Source organism: Lampris incognitus, chromosome 17, assembly GCF_029633865.1.
Source record: "Lampris incognitus isolate fLamInc1 chromosome 17, fLamInc1.hap2, whole genome shotgun sequence".
Lineage (NCBI taxonomy): Eukaryota > Metazoa > Chordata > Actinopteri > Lampriformes > Lampridae > Lampris > Lampris incognitus.
The window spans coordinates 20,371,036-20,392,830 of record NC_079227.1 but is presented as its reverse complement, the minus strand read 5'-3'; the positions used below and the strand labels follow the sequence as shown (position 1 = coordinate 20,392,830).

The 21,795-nt window shown below is 41.2% G+C and overlaps 1 protein-coding gene across 2 annotated transcripts; it reads left to right on the top strand.

The window, feature by feature from the left end:
* Nucleotides 1-528: 528 nt before the first annotated feature.
* On the top strand, nt 529-21,772 carry LOC130127008 (ATP-dependent RNA helicase DHX8). Of its 2 annotated transcripts, none has more exons than XM_056296553.1 (23): nt 529-660; nt 968-1,053; nt 1,176-1,248; nt 1,530-1,621; nt 1,873-1,976; nt 5,385-5,807; nt 7,548-7,692; nt 8,127-8,333; nt 8,437-8,524; nt 8,795-8,892; nt 10,661-10,808; nt 11,434-11,615; nt 12,050-12,244; nt 12,805-12,990; nt 13,174-13,384; nt 13,621-13,802; nt 14,040-14,180; nt 14,419-14,574; nt 15,532-15,669; nt 16,059-16,187; nt 18,280-18,476; nt 19,263-19,442; nt 20,723-21,772. In XM_056296553.1, the coding sequence occupies exons 1-23, from the start codon at nt 552-554 to the stop codon at nt 20,940-20,942; spliced, it is 3,690 nt and encodes a 1,229-aa protein (XP_056152528.1). In that variant the 5' UTR covers nt 529-551; the 3' UTR covers nt 20,943-21,772. The 2 variants fall into 2 exon arrangements, with proteins under 2 accessions (XP_056152528.1, XP_056152527.1); XM_056296552.1 differs by having other exon boundaries at nt 1,870-1,976.
* The last annotated feature ends 23 nt before the right edge of the window (nt 21,773-21,795 follow it).

Below are 21,795 nucleotides of genomic sequence, written 5' to 3'. Positions count from 1 at the left end.
TTTGCTCTTAGATGCTTGTTTAGATGCACTTATAACCTCTGATGACTAGTAGTTCTCCTGATTTCCTAAGTTAAATGATGCACTTATTGTAAGTCGCTTTGAATAAAAGCGTCGGCTAAATGACTGTAACGTAATGTAATGTAATGAAACACCACAAGTTACGATAAATTCTTCATTCCATCATTTCTGTTTATTTGATCGTTTATTTTGTCACGTTAATCTTTATTTGGTCTCACGTTTTAGAAAAGCTTTTTTTAGGTTAGGCGTTTGAAAATGAAATAACATATTGTAACGTGCTACAATATGGACACCTTTGGAGTATGTAACCGCGTGACCGAATTTCCAAAAACAATCGTGATGGACGTGTCTTTGTGCACGCTCAATTAAAACCGTGATGAACATTTTCTAACCTGATGTCGCCGAAGAGTTTAGCGACATCACGTGGCGGGGCCGACAACTCTCGAGCGCGTACATCAAAACGCGAAAGCGGAAGTTGTTTCTATCCAACATGTCTGCCGCCTACCCTTGCTGAACGAAAACAATTGTAGAGAATGGCAGACGGTGGAGTCGACGAGCTTAAACAGCTTGAATACCTGTCGTTGGTGTCCAAGGTCTGCACTGAACTCGACAACCATTTGGGAATAAGTGACAAGGATCTGGGTATGTTGCCGGTGACATTCGTTAGAGTTGTGATGTTGTAGCACACAGCGCCCAGCTAAGCTAGCTAACGTTAGCCGTTGTTACCGAGTGGCAAGTTTCAGCGGGTCATTTAACTTCTGGTGTGTACAGCCTAAAATGTAAATGTCCTTTGACGCGCCTCGTATTATTCATAGATAAAATCTTTATTCAAGGCAATGGAGATGTTAAAGTGCCTCCGTTTTATGTAACGTAGGTGATGGGTATTAGTTTTTGTTGTTTTGTAACGCTATGTCTGTTTATCTCACTTTCTCGTAATTTAACCTTACAGCCGAATTTGTCATCAGCCTTGCTGAAAAACAGCCAACCTTTGATGGTTTCAAGTCACTTCTGCTCAAAAATGGAGCGGAGTTCTCAGTAAGTTACACGTTAACGTGTTTGGGCATACACGTGTCTCATTTGCTGGCCAATTGACAAAGGTTGATGGATGTTAAGCTAGCAAAGAATCGTTTTTAGTATTCTGTTGTACTACGTTGCAGGATTCTCTTGTCAGCAATTTGCTCAGGCTTATCCAAACCATGCGACCCCCATCCAAAGCATCTTCAAGCAAAGGTTAGTTTACAATATTATGTTTTGTCTCGTTGCATTCTCACTTTTCAGCCTTCTCTTATAATGTAAATGGTAAGATCGAGGGCTATAGGAAAAACGCTTGTTTGGGGTCAAGAGCACCCCCACCCAAAAAAAAAGTGGCGACATAACATTACAGTAATAGGTGATCAGTGATCACATCCCTTATACAGCATTATTGGAACTCCTGTTCCGTGCGTGTTTCTTACACACACTTGTCTCTTATATGTATCTATTATACACAATTAATCATGTCATCTCAACAGACTCTGAGCCCTTGGTTAAGCAAAAGACGGAAAAGGAGAAATTGAAGGAGATGTTCCCTGCACTATGTAGACCAAACGATCCAGTCCCAAAGGTAGATGACTCCAATTTCTATTCTAATGGAACCAAATGTTGTTCAAATACCACTGCTTGGAGCCCCGTTGCTGTGTGCTTCTCATTAAAACAGCCAGATTAATGAAATATGCTTATAGCTGTTGCAACAAACCTATAGTTACTATGTCAAACTTTATGAAGTATATTATGTAATTTAATGATAATAATGTATCACTAAGTAAAAATGTAAACTAACAAGAGCACATACAATATTGTGCTTTACCCCAGAAGATGCTTGATGAGGATGATGTGAAAGTAGCAGCAGATGCCATGAAGGAATTGGAAATGTTTATGCCCAGCGTCAGTAGAGTGGACACAAAAAGCAGCAAGACCAGGTACGATGACTTGAAATTCAAGATGTTTTTTTTTCTTTCCCAGAGGACTCTAATGTATGTCAAATCAGTGCCTACAGTAATGGCACAGGCAAAATGAGCTGGTCGCTGATGGGTTCAATTCTCTGTGCTGCCATAACAGTCAGAATGTGCTTTAGCAGGATACTTGACATTTGACCCCTACCTCCTCTAGGGACACTGTACTAGCTGGCTTAACCTGTACCCCAGTCAGTAGCTGTAAAGTCAGTTTCCTCCCCAGGAGATTAATAAATCATAATCAGAATACTTTTTTCATCCCCGAGGGAAATTGAGTAAGGATGTTAAATTAAAATCAAACTTGTTAAATCTTCCTCGGGTATATCAAAGCTGCAGTCTATAACATTTCTCTACTGTTAAATTGCTATTTTATCCATCTGGAGTCTGGACCAAGGAGTCAGGTTGCATAATACTAAAAGTCATCTTGACCGTGGTTGGACACGGTCTCCAGTAGAGTTGGGACCTATCTGGTCCAATATCAGTATCGGGTGCCGCTACTGATGTAATTCACTCATTGAATATCGGATTGACGTTACTGATCATGGCCGATCCAGATTCCATAGTCTGATGTTTTTATGAATTATAAATATGTAACTAATAATGCAATGTTAAACCAATAGCCAAAATGGTATGTGTAAGTTCAGGTAATATGAAGTGTTTGGAGTGTGAGGACGTGGGACACAAGCTCTTCACTTGCCTGCATAGAGAGCAGGAAGCAGAGGATGCAGAAGCCGCCGACCAGACACCTGAAGTGGGGGGTGTAGTGAGGAGGGGGGGGTAATGAGGTTGATGGCCGCAGGGAACCAAGTGAAACCTCACAAACTGTAAACCTGTAGTCTCCTAAACTCCATAGTAATTCAGAGAAAGATAAAATGGCCGTAGATGATGTAGTAACTGTATCAGGGGGACTTAGTGTGCTTGGAGTTAGTGGCGCTGCTGTGTGCGTAACCACCCCGACAGCTGCTGCAGCCGAGCCCGGGCAGGAGGCAGCGGCAGACCCGCCTGTTACTGAGAGCCCAGAAAAGGAGGCTGACGATGAAATAGAGTACAATTCTGACTCAGATGGCACGGTAACAGATTCCCAGTGACCAATGAGTGAACTGTACACTTTAGAGGAAATTAGATGAAAATTTTGGCAAGTCTTTCAAAGAAATTGATTATTTTCCGGACACACCTAAATTTCTCAAAACTGTCACAGCACTGCAAAAACTTGCAGAGTTTGATTTATTAGATAAAAAAGTGTTATTTATGAAAGCCTTAAAAAAAGCACCTGTTAACAAGAAAGGGAAGGACGCTAAAAGACAACAAAAAAAAACCTTACAAATAATTGTAATGAATCACAGGGTGTTATTTTCTCTCTATCTGTCCCATTTGTTTCTTTTTCTGATTTTCATCTTTCTTGTCCCTATGCAGACTTTAAGTTTTGGGTCTTTAAACATTAATGTAGGGAAATATGAGAGCGGTACTCAGAAGCAGATATAATTTGGCTTCAGGAAACACATAGACACGGGTGGGGATTGGAACTGCACTACAGATTTCACACTGGACAGAACAAGTGAAAAACCACATTTATAATCTTCTCTCACTTTATCCAGGTTATTGTCACAATTTGATTTAATTGATGCTTGGAAAAAAAAAATCAAACACCAGATAGTAGTACACATGGGTAAAGTTTCAGGGAACAGGGTCAGTGCTGCCAGGCTAGACGGTGTATATCACCAGACACCTTAACACCAGGTTAGTCAGGAACAACATATTTCTAGTTGGTTTTACAGATCACCACTTAGTCCATGTTTTATGTCTTTCACCAACAAAAAATAAAAATCTCTGGCATTTTAACATGAAACAGGATAGATCTTTTTTTGTGGAAAAAAAAAGTAAAATATTATTTTGGGTAATTTGAAGAGGAAAAAAAATTAGTTTGACTTTTTAAGTCAATTAACACATTAAAGGAGTTGCCATAGCGATTTGCACTCCTACACCTGTTTGTATGTGAAGCCTACTGTGACAACCACGGGGGAACTTAGCACCCGACCCAGCAACGAAACAGAGACCGTCGGCAGGTTGAGCCCGCTGTGGGTATTTATTCACAAAACACACGAGAGAAACGTTCAACAAGAGTACTGCTCCTCGTCTGAGCCGGCTGACTCCCGTCTTCGTTGGCTCCTACGCTATCTCTGGCTCCCTTTTATCCTGGGGCTCCTCATCAGCCTCCGATTGGGGCCAGGTGTGTCGCTCAGTCGCCCTCTCATTGAGGCCAGGTGCGTTTCTGGGCTGTGCTGGGTCGCTGGCCATGGAGCTGAAGCCGGGCTGACCCCGGGGTTGTCACACTACATAAACAACAGTTCAAATAAATTGCTTTGGAATAAATTCAAATTTAATGCATTTTTATATATTTTTTGCTCTTTTAATAAGAAGTGCAGTGGGGTTTACTACAGCCTCATGTAACCTTACACATAATATCAACAACAATATCAACAACAATAATAGTGATAAAGAGCTCTGGTATCGCTATGGGCAGATATCCAAATTCAGGTATCGGAATTGAATCGGAACTAAAAAAAAAGTGGATCGGTGCATCTCTAGTCTCCAGTCTCCGTATACTACTGTTGAAACTTTTCAACTGAGTAGGACAAACATTGGGGCAGCGGCAAACACATACATGTTGGAAACCTCTCCAGCAGGAAAAATGATTGAAATGTGATGCTGATGTGGTAATGCGTTTGGCAGACAGACAATTTATATAACTGTAGAACAATTTGACGATGTAGTTTGATGAAGTTTAGACTGCCTGCGTTAACTTTGGTCTGAGGATCGCATTTTTACAAGGGTGCTGACTATTTATTGGTGAGCTGGTGGTACGCAGTACACGAGCCACAACGACTGCTACATCTTGTTTTGTAGTCCAACAGGTCTATTTCTCTCTAGCTCCTACATCCAACTATGTGTTGGAACAGTGTTCGACTGTAATATTGAGTGATTGTCCAACAGAATTACCACATTGTTGTCGTATTTCTAGTGGATAAAATAATTCAAAATGCTACAAATATGTCAGAGGTTTGCTATGCGCCCATGTGTCATTTGCTTTTCTAAACAAGATTGTACATTTTCAGTTTAGTATCGTAACATGAGGCTTGTGATGCTGGAGTAGTGGGCAACAGTGCAGCATTTTTTTTATGTGAGTAACTACCAGCATACTTGTAGTTTATCATATCCTTATGTTCATCTCTCAATCTATGTTGAATGAACTATGATGCAGTGCAGATTTCAAGGAATTATGACAGTGATGTGTAATCCAGACTTGATGTTTGTTGCAATATGCCTTGTGGTGAAAGGTTTCGTGTCATTTAATACATTGTTTGGTTTATGTCCCAGATCAGACAGAAAAAGGCGACACAGCAGAAGTCGTAGCAGAAGCAGAGACCGCGACAAAGATCGGGACCGTGACAGGGACAGGGACAGGGACAGGAGGAGACGGTACCGTTCTCGATCCCGTTCCAGATCCAGGTCTCGTTCCAGGGACCGCGACCGTCACAGAGACAGAGACAGAGATAGAGACCGTGACCGAGATCGTGATCGTGATCGTGCCAAAAGAAGAGACAGGTCATCCCGCTGGACTGAGCGCTCACCTAGTCCCCGCAGAGAAAAAGATAAAGACCTTGACAGAGACTCTGATCGCTGGAAAGACAAACATGTGGACCGGCCTCCACCAGAGGAGCCATCTGTGGGAGATATCTACAATGGCAAAGTAACCAGCATCATGCAGTTTGGTTGCTTTGTACAGCTGGAGGGACTGAGGTCAGTAGTGAACAACAGTCATGCTATAAATTAGGGGTCGAACGGTTCACAAAATTCACACTTTGGTTCATATCAGTTTTGGGGTCACGTTTTTCGGTTCGGTACATTTTTGGTGCAGTGGGGGGGTGGGCATTGCCAATTTCAGCATGCTTTTCATTTATTTGGTAAAAAAAACTTAACAACTGTTTGCCTTAACAAAATTCTGGCTAAGAACATAAGGAACATAAACACTTCTTCATTGTCAAATCTTAATTAAAAGAAAAAGGTTTTCTAATTGATGCAAACAAAAAATTTAACTTTGTTATTTTTATATAAAAATTGCCACATTATAGACTAAGGTCGTTAATGTTAAGTGCAGCATAGAGCTACATAGGCTTTGTTGGACAACTCTTTGACAATTCCTCATCGTGTCTGTTCATAAAGTTTGGGAATTACTGTGTTGCTTAAGTGTCAGCGTGAGGGGATATTGTAGCGTGGCTCAAGTACTTTAATCATATGCTGAAGTCGCGCATCCTCCATGACTGCATAGGGCTGCATATCTTTTGCTATTGCTTTAGTTGTGGATTTTGCACTGTCTGAATCTGCAGGGAGAGGCTGTTTAAATGCTGCGGGGCGAAGTAGTTGCTCTTTCCTACCCGACTCTCTCCTGCTTGCGCTGTCAACGGACACACTGGGGTGATGGCTTCATAAGTGGTTCATCACATTGGAAGTATTGGCGCTAGCATAAGCCACATGTGTTGCACAGTGCTTGCACATAGTCACCGCTTTATTCACCTTTTTTTTTTCCATCATTGTTATAAGTAACACTAAATCTGTAATGTTCCCATCCAGCACACTGAAACAATGCTGGCGTATCCTCTAATTGTACTTTGTCTTGTCCACTTGCCATTTGCAAGAGTGACTGACCGCAGCGCTCAGCACTTCATCCATGCCAACTGAGACGTTTAAACCGTGTTATTGGCACAAGGCTTTTTTCCCCCCCAGTAACATTGTTTGAAGTTTTTTTTGCATGTGCCTTTTTGATTGAAATCTGTGAAGCTGTTCCCCATTTCTGGTGTGACAATAAATCCCGGTAGAAATGGTAGCCTAACTCTATATAAAAAAGCACACAGTAGGCTTCATAGCCTATTTCAGATGAACCAAACAGTACTTACATGCCCCAAACTGACTAGCAAACCGAACGTTTCGGATTTTTTACTTGAGCCGTTCCATCCCTACTATAAATGCATCTTAACTATAGTTTAAGACAGGTTTGCAACCTAGGTGTGTATTTGCATATAAGTTTTATATTTTACCTATATATGATCAGCTGTATATTTGTGTGTAATGTGGTTACTTGAAATTTTTGTGTATATTTTTATTCTTTAGAGTTTATTTAAACATGTTAATCAATCTGTGTCCTGTGTCAGATTGCTAATCCTGACCACCTTTACAGTTTTAACCCGCCTTGCATTTTGAGGGGAATGATGATGAGCACAGAAAGCAGGAAAAGGCAGGACAGCTATTATCTATCAAAACTGAGCCAACATTGTGTGTCCAAACAATGTTAAATCTTGAGAATAGAAAACAAATCCCTTTATCATTTTGGAATAAAGGCAGAAATAGCAGTGGGAAGTTTCCAGTCAGAAGCGTCCGTTTTTCAAAGTTGAGTGTGACTTCCATTAACCCAGTCTTGTATACCCATCGTCCTTGGTACTCATCTACCAGGAAACTCAAGCAAATTTTTCTCTGTTTTCAAAGGAAACGATGGGAGGGTCTGGTCCACATCTCAGAGCTGCGTAGAGAAGGTCGTGTGGCCAATGTGGCTGATGTGGTCAGCAAGGGCCAAAGAGTGAAGATCAAGGTCTTGTCATTTACTGGCTCAAAAACCAGCCTCAGCATGAAGGTGAGACAACAGATATCTTCAGAATTGGGGGTCCAAGACTGATTTTTTTCAACCAAGTTTAGCTCCAACTAAGGTCATTTGAAGAAGAGTGTCAGCTGAATGTCTAACTTTAAAATCTAAATGAGCAGATTTATCTAGTGTCAAAAGATTAGTGCTCCCCGGATTCAAGTAATCTTTGTGTGTGTGTGTGTGTGTGTGCGCGCGCGCGCATGCGCACGTGCTTTAAAGCTGATATTTCCATTGTAACTGTGGCTAACAATTAGTTAGACATTAGCAAGTAATTAAGCCTCTTTACTCGGCATGTCAGCCACTTGTGGGATTCGGAGGTAATGCTCAGTGACCTATCGTAGAACTTCCTTTAAGAGTAGACTGATATTGTCCAATCTCAGAAAATATCCTGGCCTAATTTACTTTCCTTTTTTCCCCTGTCTCAGGACGTGGACCAGGAGACAGGAGAGGACCTGAACCCCAACCGTAGGCGGAACGCTGGCCCGGATGGGGGGGAGGAGACCTCCATGAGAAACCCTGACCGTCCCACCAACCTAAACTTGGGCCATGCCCCTGAGCTGGAGCAGGACGACACCCTGGAGCGCAAGAGGCTCACCAAGATATCGGACCCAGAAAAGTGGGAGATTAAACAGGTAGGCTGTATCTTTTTTTTCTAACTGATTTACAGGATTTAAATGGGAGAAGAATTCCCTTTGAGGATCACCAGAGTGATTTTTGTCTTTTATCTACTCTCAGATGATTGCTGCTAATGTCCTGTCTAAAGAGGAGTTCCCTGATTTTGATGATGAGACAGGAATCCTTCCAAAGGTTGATGATGAAGAGGGTGAGCTTGCACTATTTAATATGCTCACTTCATTAAACACCCAATTTGCTTTCAGCATTTCCCCCCCCATAGGATATACTGGTCAGGAGTTGTCTTCCTTCTCAGTATGGATACCAACACCACTAGGACAAACTCAAAGCTCAAACCTTTTTCAAAAGACAAAGAAAAAGAGTGTTAATTTTGAATACGGAAAACAAAATAATGGTGTTGTATATCAAAATGAAAAGTAAATTTAAATGGTTGCTCGCTGGTCTCCTTTTCGCTGTTTAGATGAGGACTTGGAGATTGAGCTGGTAGAAGAGGAACCCCCATTCTTGAGAGGACATACAAAACAAAGCATGGACATGAGCCCTGTCAAGATTGTTAAGGTACAATATGTCTTAACTACTTTGTATGGAAATTTGTGTGTGTGTGTTAGGGGGGGTGCACAACAAGTAATACATATTGCAATGGTCTAAAAGCATGGGAGAAGAAAGGTGTTTCTAACGAAGACCTCATTTTGTAGGGGGGGAGTCAATTTGAATTATTCAATATGTCGTTTAGAATTTTGGAAAAAAATGGTGTTTGGAGAATTAGAGTAGACTCAATATTGGAAGAGAATTATCCTTACGAGCATGAACTACAGATTTTTTTTTTCTTCATTTAGTTGACCCTAAACCTTTACTTGTTATCCACATACACTCAATGGCCAATTACTCCACTCTTCCGAGCCATCCTGGTCGCTGCTCCACACCTTCTGCTGAGCGGAAGAGGGCTGCAGACTACCACATGCCTCCTCCGATACATTTGGAGTCACCAGCCGCTTCTTTTCACCTGACAGTGAGGAGTTTCACCAGGGGGCTGTAGTGCGTGGGAGGATCACGCTATTCCCCCCAGTTCCCCCTCCCCCTGAACAGGAGCCCCGACCGACCAGAGGAGGCGCTAGTGCAGCAACCAGGACACATACCCACATCCGGCTTCCCACCCGCAGACACGGCCAATTGTGTCTGTAGGGACGCCCGACCAAGCCAGAGGTAACACGGGGATTCGAACCAGTGATCCCCGTGTTGGTGGGCAACAGAATAGACTGCCACGCTACCTGGACGCCCCATAGGTGTAACCCTAAGTCACTGTCATGGTCCTAGAATCATAATGAGATAGTGTAAACTTTGTGACATGGCGAAATATCCAGCTGGAAATATCCGTTTGAAAAAGGCCTCACTGTGGCCATGAAGGGGTGCACCTGGTCAGCAAGAAAGCTTAGATATTGCGGCAATTAGATTATGCTGAACTGTTAATAAGGTGTTGGTTTCTATTGTGTGTCAAGAAAACACTCTTCGAACATGTACTTTTGACACCAGGTATGATGGATCCACAGATCCATGTTGTTTGCGCCAAATTCTGACCCTGACATCAGTTTGTCACAACAGAAAGAGATTAGGCAGTGTTTTTCCACTCACCATTGTTGGTTTTGATGATCATTTACCAACTGTAGCCATGATTTCTTATTCTTAGCTGACAGGGAGTGGAACCTGGAATGGTCTTCTGCATCTGTAGCCCATCTGTTTCAAGGTTCAATGAGTTGTATTCAGAGATGCTCTACTACACATCACTGTTGTACTAAGCTGTTGTTGCTGTAGTTGTGGCTTTCCTTTTAGCTTAAACAAGTCTTGCATTCTTGTCTAACCTCTCATTAAAAAGCCATTTTCACTCACTACATATTTCTGTTTATCATACCATTCTTGGTAAACTAGACAATATAGTGCAGGAAAATAACACTTAGGCAGCTGTTTTGAGACACTGGAACCATCACGTCTGGCACCATCAGTTATACCCATTCTAAGTTGCTTAAATCACGTCTTTCCGATTGTAATATTTAGTCAAACCAACTGAACATCTCGACCCTGTCTAATAAAAGTGGGTGCTTCAAATTGGACACCCTTATTGCATGTTTTAAATGTTGAATCGCAGCCTTATGATTTGCTGTCCAAAGGAGCAGGCTATTTGCATTAATGGACAGGTCTATGTAATAAAGTGGCCACTGAGTGTATATTTTATTATACACAGCCTATAGGTCGGCTGAAGCTAATAAAAGTAAACGTGCCAAATTGGAAACCCTAATACAGCATGTTGTCTCTTCCCTCCTATATTCATTAGAACCCAGATGGCTCGTTGTCCCAGGCAGCCATGATGCAGAGTGCTTTGGCTAAGGAGAGGCGAGAGCTTAAGCAGGCTGCGCGTGAGGCAGAGATGGACTCCATCCCCATGGGGCTCAACAAGCACTGGGTCGATCCACTGCCAGACGGTAAGGCCTTCCGAAAAATACAATGGGACAATAGATGTGTACTTTTATCATATGAGCAACAGCTGTTGATCCTGAAGTACAATTACTGTAATTGATGTGCGGCCATGAAAACATGTGCCAGCTGGAAAGTACTACCCAAGATTGTGGGTGATTTATGTCTCTGTTCAAATTATGTCTGTCTTTTCTGGTTTTGTTTCTGCTGTTAATTAGTTTTGAGTTTTATAGACATTTTGGACCCCAATCTTTGCCTTAGTTCTGTCTTTTCCAGATCACAGCCCAGTCTGAGTCAGACTTCCTCCATAGTGGCAGGCAGCGGCCCTAAGGGTTGCCAGTGCTGGAGATGGTTATCTGGTTTCCTGCAGTTCCCTTGCAGGCCAGATAGAGTGGTCTGCCCTTCACACTGTATGCCTCAATCCTGTCCTTGGCCTGGGGTGGTCTGGGCAGTTTGTAGGGAAGAATGCCGTTATGCTATTCTGCTGGAAACCTAACGGAATTGGCTTTGTGTCATACCTGGATCGGATGAGGAATTTGGGCTGGGGTGGAGTAGAGTGAAGGGTTGTTGAAAAGGAAAAAAAAAACAAAAAACAGTTTCTGCCTTTATCTAATTTTCATTCTGTCTTTATAGCTGAAGGAAGGCAGATAGCAGCCAACATGAGAGGCATTGGCATGATGCCCAACGACATCCCAGAGTGGAAGAAGCATGCCTTTGGGGGCAACAAGGCTTCCTACGGAAAGAAGACTCAGCTCTCTATCCTAGAGCAGAGAGAAAGCTTGCCTATTTACAAGCTCAAGGAGCAGCTCATTCAGGTCAGTAAGTCAGCCCAGAAAACAGCGTGATGAGGTACTTTCATATTGATGAGTTTTCATTGGGTGTTTTAGTTGACAGCTTGCATCTAGTTGAGCTCAAAGGTTTGGAAATATCATCATACTTTCAGCAATATCCTTTGATGTAGTGTTATTTATATAAAAGATGGAACTAAAATGAGAAGTGTTATTTCACAAATGCATATCCCCACACTGTCCATCAAGTTGCTCACAAACTAAGCAATGCTGTTACCTGTGGTGGTATTCCTTGCTGTTCCACCATCTTTGGCGTTTGTTCTTTGATTGTAGTGTGTTTGTGATTCTGCTTTTCTCTCTCTCAAGCAAAGACAAAAGGCATTAGAGGTATAGATGGACTGTTCTCCTGGTCACACAGTGTCAGGGTTTTTCACAATTGCATTCTTGTTCTTTTGGCACAGGCAGTTCATGACAACCAGATCCTGATTGTAATTGGAGAGACTGGTTCTGGAAAGACCACCCAGATCACTCAGTACCTGGCAGAAGCAGGCTACACCACCCGTGGGAAGATAGGCTGCACTCAGCCTCGTCGTGTGGCCGCCATGTCTGTGGCTAAGAGAGTCTCTGAAGAATATGGTTGCTGTCTGGGTCAGGAGGTGAGTGAACTCCTCTGATAATAATCGTTATATTTTGTAATTATATTACTGTATAAGTGGAATTGAGGTTCTCGCTCTCATTGAGCAATTTGCACTTAAAATGTTGAGATTATTGTTTGCATTTCTCATCATCATGTCATCGGTATATTACCCATAGGTAAGGGATCAAGAAAATTAGATGATGCTGAGATTGCTGAGAAGGAATGTGAAGGAAGCTACATTTTATAGAGTAAGGGAATATATAAACAAAGGTCAGGGTAAAAGGCAGTTCCTCATAAACAGATTATCACTGAGTATTGGAATTCAGATTGTTTTTTGAATTTCCATTGTTTGTATTGAATTTGTGATCATTCTGCTCTACATGTGGATGATGACAGTTCACATTACTGTACACCACAACTGTATGTTTTTCACATTATTACTGAAGTGAGATTCCATTTTCCTTCTTTATTCTGCCTCTTTCTCTGTGTACCCGGTGACTCCTTTTCGAAACAGCCAACTATCTTCTGTCTTCTGTCCTCCTCAGAAGATTGATTTGTGTCTTTGTATTTCTTTTCCAGGTGGGCTACACCATTCGTTTTGAGGACTGTACAAGCCCTGAAACCGTGATCAAGTACATGACAGATGGTATGCTGCTGAGAGAGTGTCTGATTGACTCTGAACTCGGCCAGTATGCCATTATCATGCTTGACGAAGCCCACGAGAGGACAATCCACACAGATGTTCTCTTTGGCCTGCTCAAGAAGGTAAGTTGTGGAATGCAAATCCCTTATATCAAAGTTGGTGGATTAAAGCAGTGCAATTTCAGAAAGTGCACTTCACAATGAGAGACAAAATTTTTTTGAGAAATTACCTCATATACTGTTTAACGACTGTAAACTGTATTATTTCAAATGGGTCCCCAAACAACCACTGGCTCTTTTTCACAGACGGTACAAAAACGAACAGACATGAAGCTGATTGTAACCTCAGCCACACTGGATGCTGTTAAGTTCTCTCAGTACTTCTACGAAGCCCCCATCTTCACCATCCCAGGAAGAACATACCCAGTTGAGGTCCTGTACACCAAAGAACCTGAGACAGATTACCTTGATGCTAGTCTTATCACAGTCATGCAGATCCACCTGACGGAGCCTCCAGGTATGTTTCAAATCCCAGATAAGGGAGGCAAACCAATATTCTTTTATAAAAAAAAAAGAAAAAAAGAAATATACATATATATATATATATATAAAAAGTATCTCCGGAGACATTTGTGGGGTCTTTCCAGTTTCACACTTTTTTTAAACCATTTTAATCCTGCCTCATGATTAAACTAAAGTCTGCAATTTTGTAAAGTAGTATCCTGATTGTATGTCATCTCGCCCTTTGTCCAGGTGATATCCTTGTGTTTCTAACTGGTCAGGAGGAGATTGACACAGCCTGTGAGATCCTGTATGAACGGATGAAGTCTTTGGGACCTGATGTTCCTGAGCTGATCATTCTGCCCGTCTACTCTGCACTGCCCAGCGAGATGCAAACCAGGATCTTTGACCCTGCACCCCCAGGCAGCAGAAAGGTGACTGACTATAACACATCTGCTTTATGCATTTTTGGCTTCCCCAAGAAGCTCTTCCAAGTTTGCCTAGGCTCGACTGTCTCATAAATACAGGGGATTTTTGCTTTGTATGAAGCGTAGATCAACTAGTGTATTTATTCATCTTTTAATGGTTATTTTGTGCTGTTAAATCAATGACTCTTTCAGCAGAATTTTCATGTGTAAAAAAACCAACATTGATTGGCATTTTTTCATTAGGTGGTTATTGCCACCAACATTGCAGAAACCTCTCTTACAATTGATGGAATCTACTATGTGGTGGACCCTGGCTTTGTGAAGCAGAAAGTTTACAACTCCAAAACTGGCATTGATCAGCTCGTAGTGACTCCTATCTCACAGGTTTGTCTCTTTTATGTGCCGTCTTTTAACAGAATCTTTTACTCAAAGGCTTGAATTAGATGTTTTTTTGCCAATATCCTTCTGTAGCACATAAGAAGTTTCTAAACTTGAAGCTACCAAACTTAACATGAAGCTTATTGATCTGTGGGAACAAAGATAAAATATTCTTGCTTGTACCCAAGATTAAATTGATTGGATAATTTGAAATTCTTGCACATTTTGTGTTTCTCTTTCTCAGGCTCAAGCAAAGCAGAGGGCGGGCAGAGCTGGCAGAACAGGCCCAGGGAAGTGTTACAGGCTCTACACTGAGAGAGCCTACAGAGACGAAATGCTGACGACCAATGTACCTGAAATCCAGAGAACTAATCTGGCCAGCACTGTGTTGTCTCTTAAGGTAAACAGTCACTCAATTTGTTTGGCTCACTGTTGATATTATCTATGCTTTTATCTATACACAGAGTTGATTCCAATGATCACCACTTATGCTATTATGAGTACCTACTCTGAAACCAAGCTTAGATTGTGGCTTAAAGGAGGGTGGGTAAGAATAGGTGAGTCAAGTTAATCAAGTGGGCACATGACAGAGGTATTGTCGAACTGCTCTTCCAGGAGGTTCAACAGGGGCATTTAACCGCTGAGAACCCCATTCCTCTGTCCCAGCTCAACATTGCTTAAATGCGTGCAAAACCTGAATAACTCTGGTGTTGCACCCACACATGGGCTTATACCTATTCCACATCTCAGTGATATCTTACCTTAACATCTCTTGAATCAACCAGGATAAGGTCAAATTGGACAGCCATCCAGAAAATGAATTCAAAACTTGTAATTTTGTTATTGATAACACAAACATACAAACCCCAATTCCAATGAAGTTGGGACGTTGTGTAAAACGTGAATAAAAACAGAATACAATGGTTTGCAAATCCTTTTCCACCTATATTCAATTGATTACACTACAAAGACAAGATATTTAATGTTCAAACTGATAAACTTTATTGTTGTTTTGCAAATATTCACTCATTTTGAATTTGATGCCTGCAATTTGCAATTTGCAAATCATTGTATTCTGTTTTTATTTACGTTTTACACAACGTCTCAACTTCATTGGAATTGGGGTTTGTAAATGAATAAATGAATGGATGAATGTAACTCACTAAAACATCAGAAGTTTGACAGTTTGGCTGAATTACACAGAAGTATCATTACGAGCAATGATTTTCAATTGATATTCAGCTTTGCAATCTTAGGTGTTCATTTATGTGTTACCTGAAGCTAAAATGAAGGCTTGGACAGTTTAGTTTTGGATCAAATTAACAATCTATTCTTTAAATTTTGTTTCTTTCCCCAGGCAATGGGCATCAATGACCTGCTTTCATTTGACTTTATGGATGCCCCCCCCATGGAAACTCTGATCACAGCCATGGAGCAGCTCTATACTTTGGGAGCTCTGGATGATGAAGGCCTGCTAACACGGCTGGGTAGAAGGGTGAGGAACTGAGAAACATGCACATTAGTCAATTATGCTGACAAAAAACTATATATACCGATATTAAAACAGAAGAGAATAGGATGGTTTGGATACTCAAGGAATATGAGTAGAACAGAGACAAAGTGGGCAGTTTTACATAAAGTAAAAGAGCTGAATGGGATGGATGTGTGTGAACAACTGAAATCATGGAAAATTCATACATCTGGATACTCAATTTTGTCAGTTTATCTTAAAATTAATTTATTGTGTCAGGAATGACCAACATTTTTGTTTGCTATGTCTTCGTCTCCACGTTATGTTTCACTTGGTGTCCCTGTGTTTTTCTGTCTGATCACTTCTGCTTTTCTCATTTCTTTTCCTTTCTCTTTCTCATCTCTACCTGGTAGATGGCTGAGTTCCCTCTGGAGCCGATGCTGTGCAAGATGTTAATCATGTCCGTCCATTTGGGCTGCAGTGAAGAGATGCTCACCATTGTCTCCATGCTGTCTGTGCAAAATGTCTTTTACAGACCTAAGGTATTCTTACCATCGAGTTCTGTTTATGTGATGTTATTATCACAGTGTTTTCTCAAGCAGGCATTTGCCAAGATCCTGGTGAGCTGCATTTCAAGACATTTTCACTCTGCAAGTTTTGTCAAAGAAAAATTATGAGCCTTGGAAGTTTTTATTTATGTTGGTAGTTAAGGAGTACATGTCTTTGCTTCTTAGCTTCAGTGAACTATTAGAGTTATATACACCAATCAGCCAAAACCACCAGCCTAATATTGTGTAGGTCCCCCTCTTGCTGCCAAAACAGCTCTGACCTGTTGAGGTATGGACTCCACAAGACCTCTGAAGGTGTCCTCTGGTATCTGGCACCAAGACGTTAGCAGCAGATCCTTTAAGTCCTGTAAGTTGCGAGGTGGGGCCTCCGTGGATTGGACTTGTTTTTCCAGCACATCCCACAGATGCTCAATTGGATTGAGATCTGGGGAATTTGGAGGCCAAGGCAACTCCTTGAACGCTTTGTCATGTTCCTCAAACCTTTCCTGAACAGTTCTTTGCAGTATGGCAGGGCACATTATCCTGCTGAAAGAGGCCACTGCCATCAGCGAATACCGTTGCCATGAAGGGGTCTACCTGGTCTGCAACGATGTTTAAGTAGGTGGTACGTGTCAAAGTAACATACACATGAATGTCAGGACCCAGGGTTTCCCAGCAGAACATTGCCCAGAGCATCATGCTCCCTCCACTGGCTTGACTTCTTCCCATAGTGCATCCTGGTGCCATCTCTTATCCAGGAAAATGATGCACATGCACTCGGCTGTCCACATGATATAAAATAAAATGTGATTCAACAGACCAGGCCACCTTCTTCCACTGCTCCATGGTCCAGTTCTGACACTCACGTACACATTGTAGGCGCTTTCGACGGTGGACAGGGGTCATCATGGGCACTCTGATCCGTCTGTGGCTGTGCAACCCCATATGCAACAAGCTGCGATGCACTGTCTGTTCTGACACTTGTATCATAGCCATCATTAACTTTTTCAGCCGTTTGAGCTACAGTAGCTCTTCTGTGGGATCAGACTAGACGGGCTAGCCTTCTCTCCCCACATGTATCAATGAGCCTTGGCTGCCCCTGACCCTGTTGCTGGTTTACCGGTTGTCCTTCCTTGGGCCACTTTTGGTAGATACTGACCATTGCATACCGGAAACACCCCGTAAGACCTGCCATTTAGGAGATGGATGGATGGATGGATTGCATTTATATAGCGCTTTTCTAGCTACAGCAGCCACTCAAAGCACTTAGATAAAATGATAAGTCATAATAAAAATGAAAAATGAAATAAAAAATAAAATAAAGTGTGTATGCCAGCCTATATGGTATGAGATATGAGACAAGTGAGATGCTCTGACCCAGTCATCCAGCCACCACAATTTGGCCCTTGTCAAAGTCACTCAGATCCTTGTGCTTGCCCTTTTTTCCTGCATCCAACACATCAACTTTAAGAACAGACTGTTCACTTGCTGCCTATTATATCCCACCTCTTGACAGGTGCCATTGTAATGAGATAATCAATGTTATTCACTTGCCTGTCAGTGGTTTTAATGTTTTTGCTGATTGGTGTATAGAGTTTCCTCTCCAAATGCTTTTAAAGACACTTTGAAAAAACTCGTTACTTGAAACTTATTTCATATCTCTGAGACCCAGAGGACCTAATCACCCAGTCTTTCTCCATATCATTTTCTTGACTGAGAATATATTTTAACTGCTATTCTTGGAATTAGGCGTTGCTTCTTTCAAACTGTAAAACCTCTTAAAGAATATCTCAAAATCTTTTAAATGGTCAGTTTTTTTGTCACAAACCTCATCTTCAACACCATTTTTTCTCATCTACTTGATCAATAATTATGATTAAATCAATGGCCAACTGACCCAAGTATGAATATTAATATGAATTTCAATAGATTAATGTGGCTTCCCCTATTCTCATGTAGTCCTTGCTCATGTCCTCAGTGTCCTTAAGTCAGATTTTTTTTTAATAATGTTTAAATTGTGTGCTGATGATCATTAAAAGCCTCTTATTTTAATAGAAACATGTTTTTATGACTCTTTGTGGTAAAGGACAAGCAGGCTTTGGCCGACCAGAAGAAGGCAAAGTTCCACCAGCCTGAGGGAGACCATCTGACTTTGCTGGCTGTCTACAACTCCTGGAAGAACAACAAGTTCTCCAACCCCTGGTGCTATGAGAACTTCATCCAGGCCCGCTCCTTGCGCAGAGCCCAGGACATCCGCAAGCAGATGTTGGGCATCATGGACAGGTACAGCAGCCATCAAAGTTAGCTAGAAAATCATAGTCTGTGTGAAGTCTTCTGTATTGTGTTGTCCTTGGACTGTCAGTATTTGCTGTGTTACTCCATTGGTCATTTATTTGCACCATTTGGTTAGATTTAACTCTTTTCAAAATAACACTAACTCATCTACAATAAGATTTCATATTGAAGTACTTTTCTTTGATCATAGAGAAACGCACATAGATACAGGTGTTACCAATTTTCAAGAAATGAAACAGAGAAAAAGGAAAAAACACATATACAAAAACCTTAAAACAATATTCCCGCAAAGCCATAAAAAGATAAACCCAGCAGACATATTAAGCCAAATAAAATGCAATAGAGAAAGTTAAATAAAGAACACAATAATGCAGGGACAGCATATTACTGGTGTCTCATCCATGATGCTGTTCCCTCACTCTCCCTGCCTCTACTCAAGTTACCACTCGGGTTCAAATGAAATAAGTAGTAATTAAGTAGTAAGTCTACTTGTTACAATACTACAGTTATGTTAATCTACATTTAAGAAAGGCATTGGATGAAGGGATGCGGGCTTTCTGCCGAAGAAAGGCGTAGTGGGCGGCCTGTCACAACTTAAAAGTAAATTAAATGTGAATCCATTCATTATGGCTAACACAAAAGAGATAGACAGAATAAAGAAGTTCTTACATTTGAAGGTGGCAGGGCAGGCTTGGTGAAATGCATCGAAAGCGGGTAACTATATGTGGAAGTGGTTGGTTCCTACATGCATCCAATGTGCTGTCTTCTCCTCAGACATAAACTGGATGTGGTATCTTGTGGAAAAGCCACAGTGAGGGTTCAGAAAGCCATATGCAGTGGATTCTTCAGAAATGCTGCCAAAAAGGACCCCCAAGAAGGCTACCGGACTCTTATTGACCAGCAAGTGGTGTACATCCACCCCTCCAGTGCCCTGTTCAACCGCCAGCCTGAGTGGTATGTTGGCATCTCATTGGCAATTAAATCATGACAGTGTTCCTATGATACTCCTATAGGGGTTATGTTGTATCTGAGGTTTGGCTGTCAACTTAAATTCAGATATTGAAATTAGAGTTAAATTTCTGTACCAATATGAACGAAGGAATTCAGTTTTTCATGCCACACTTTTAACATTCAGGGAATCCTGAAAGTGTGGCAAGAGTTACAAAAAATCAATAAACCAATTCAAGAAGTGGAAATCAAGTTAGAAACATAATTGTAGTGTTTTGTGAAGTGGAGGGCAACAACAATGAGCCAGATCGTCCAGAGAGGGAGAACCCCAAATAATATTTGGAGTGAGGTTTATTATTAAGTCTTTTTTTAGTTCCCAGTTCTCTGATATTGTAGCACAGCATTTATGTTCATGTTTTGCTCCTGTGTTTTCCCCCCGACACCCACATCTCCAAACAAATTGGAAAACTTGTTAGACAACCAATTGCTGGTCACTGATGAATAGGCCTATATTTAGCCTTAGAATATGAGACATTTTTGACACAGAAATGCAAATATACAAACTCTGCAACATTTCTGTTCTAAATATCAAACCGAATTTTTTGTTTTATTAAAGTGAACGTTGAGGGTATTCAATCATAGAGATTGAACTCCTTTGTTTTATATAGAGGTGTGTGTGTGTGTGTGTGTGTGTGTGTGTGTGTGTGTGTGTGTGTGTGTGTGTAAATGGCTATAATAGTCTTAAAGAAACTAAATTTGGCTGTGACAATTGTATGTTGTCTTTCAAATTAAAATAAATGACACAAAACTCTTAAGACCAGACAGACTAACCTGAGCACTGCCTGGATTAACTACAAGGAGGAAGGATATGGAAATGGTGACAGGCATGGGCGCAAGTCCATAAATACTGGGATGGCATCCAGTGCTTTACCTATGCCTCCATCCATAGGGTTAGTGGTTGTTTCAGGAAGGGCCTCCAATGTAAAATTTTGCCAAATCAGTATGCGGATGGAGAAGACCATACTGGATCGATCGAAGCGCCATGCCGGATTGATCGGTCAAGGCCAAGGTTTACAATGGCCGCCATTGTGATGGAAACTGTGAAGTCTGCTGCAGTGACCACCCCTGAGAAACAGGGAATAAGCCAAAAGAAGAAGAAAGGAAAATATGGAAACAAACAAAAATGTAATGTGTGTTGTAATGCTAGTGAAAGAAACAAACAAGTCCAACTACTGTGCATAATGTTAAAGACTCCCTCTAATTTTCTCCATCTTTCTTTTCTTCAGGGTGGTGTACCATGAGTTGGTGCTGACCACTAAAGAGTATATGCGTGAGGTGACCACCATTGACCCTCGCTGGCTGGTGGAGTTTGCACCAGCCTTTTTCAAAGTATCTGACCCCACACGCCTCAGCAAGCAGAAGAAGCAACAACGCCTTGAGCCTCTCTATAACCGCTATGAAGAGCCCAATGCATGGAGAATCTCCCGCGCCTTTAGAAGGCGTTAAAAGTTTAAATGTGGAAGTACAAAAGACGGATGCTTTGATGGTGGCAAGGGCTGCAGGGGTGTAGCCCTTGACTGGTTACTGTTTGAAATATACTCAATGGACAGTATAGCTGTGACACCAGACCTTTCAAGATGAAATCTGTACTATCACAATCTTAAACTCTTTCTTTGCTCCTGCAGTAAAAACTGTACACATTGTACATTTTGTATTTGTCCCGCAGTCTCCACCTACCATTTTATTGTTTTAAATATAATTGTGTCCTTGACCTTGGAGAAGTTTTCCCTCACACGTCTTAGTTTTGCTCAGTTGCCTACAGAGGTATAAAAGTTAATGTAGAACTGGGTAATTAACATTATGTAGTACTGACAGCTATTGCCAATTCTAAGGCAAACCTTGTAGTCTACAATGAAATACATTTCATTCAGGCAGGTACAAGATTTTTTTATTATTATTATTATTTTTAAAGAACCCGTTGTACATGTATTGGCATAGAATTGAACAAGGGATGAAAGATGCAACATAATTCCTTTAAGACAACCATTTGAGATAAAACTTTTGTAAAGAGATCAAGGCAAACAAAAGGGGCCATTTATTTTGACTTTAAACTCTGGTAACAGGCATACCCTATTAATAACATACTTTATAATGGGCCTTTATGCAATTTATTTGCATAGGACCATAAAAATTGAGACAATGCATCTTTTATATATTTTTTACTACATTTGGGATGACATTCATTAGTATTGTCCTTGTGGAGCTTTCTGGTGTTTGTTTAACTGTATTTCGAAGTGAAATCCTGAAAGTATGTCCTAATTAAATACTAAATTACCTCGTGTGCCTGCGCTTTGATTTT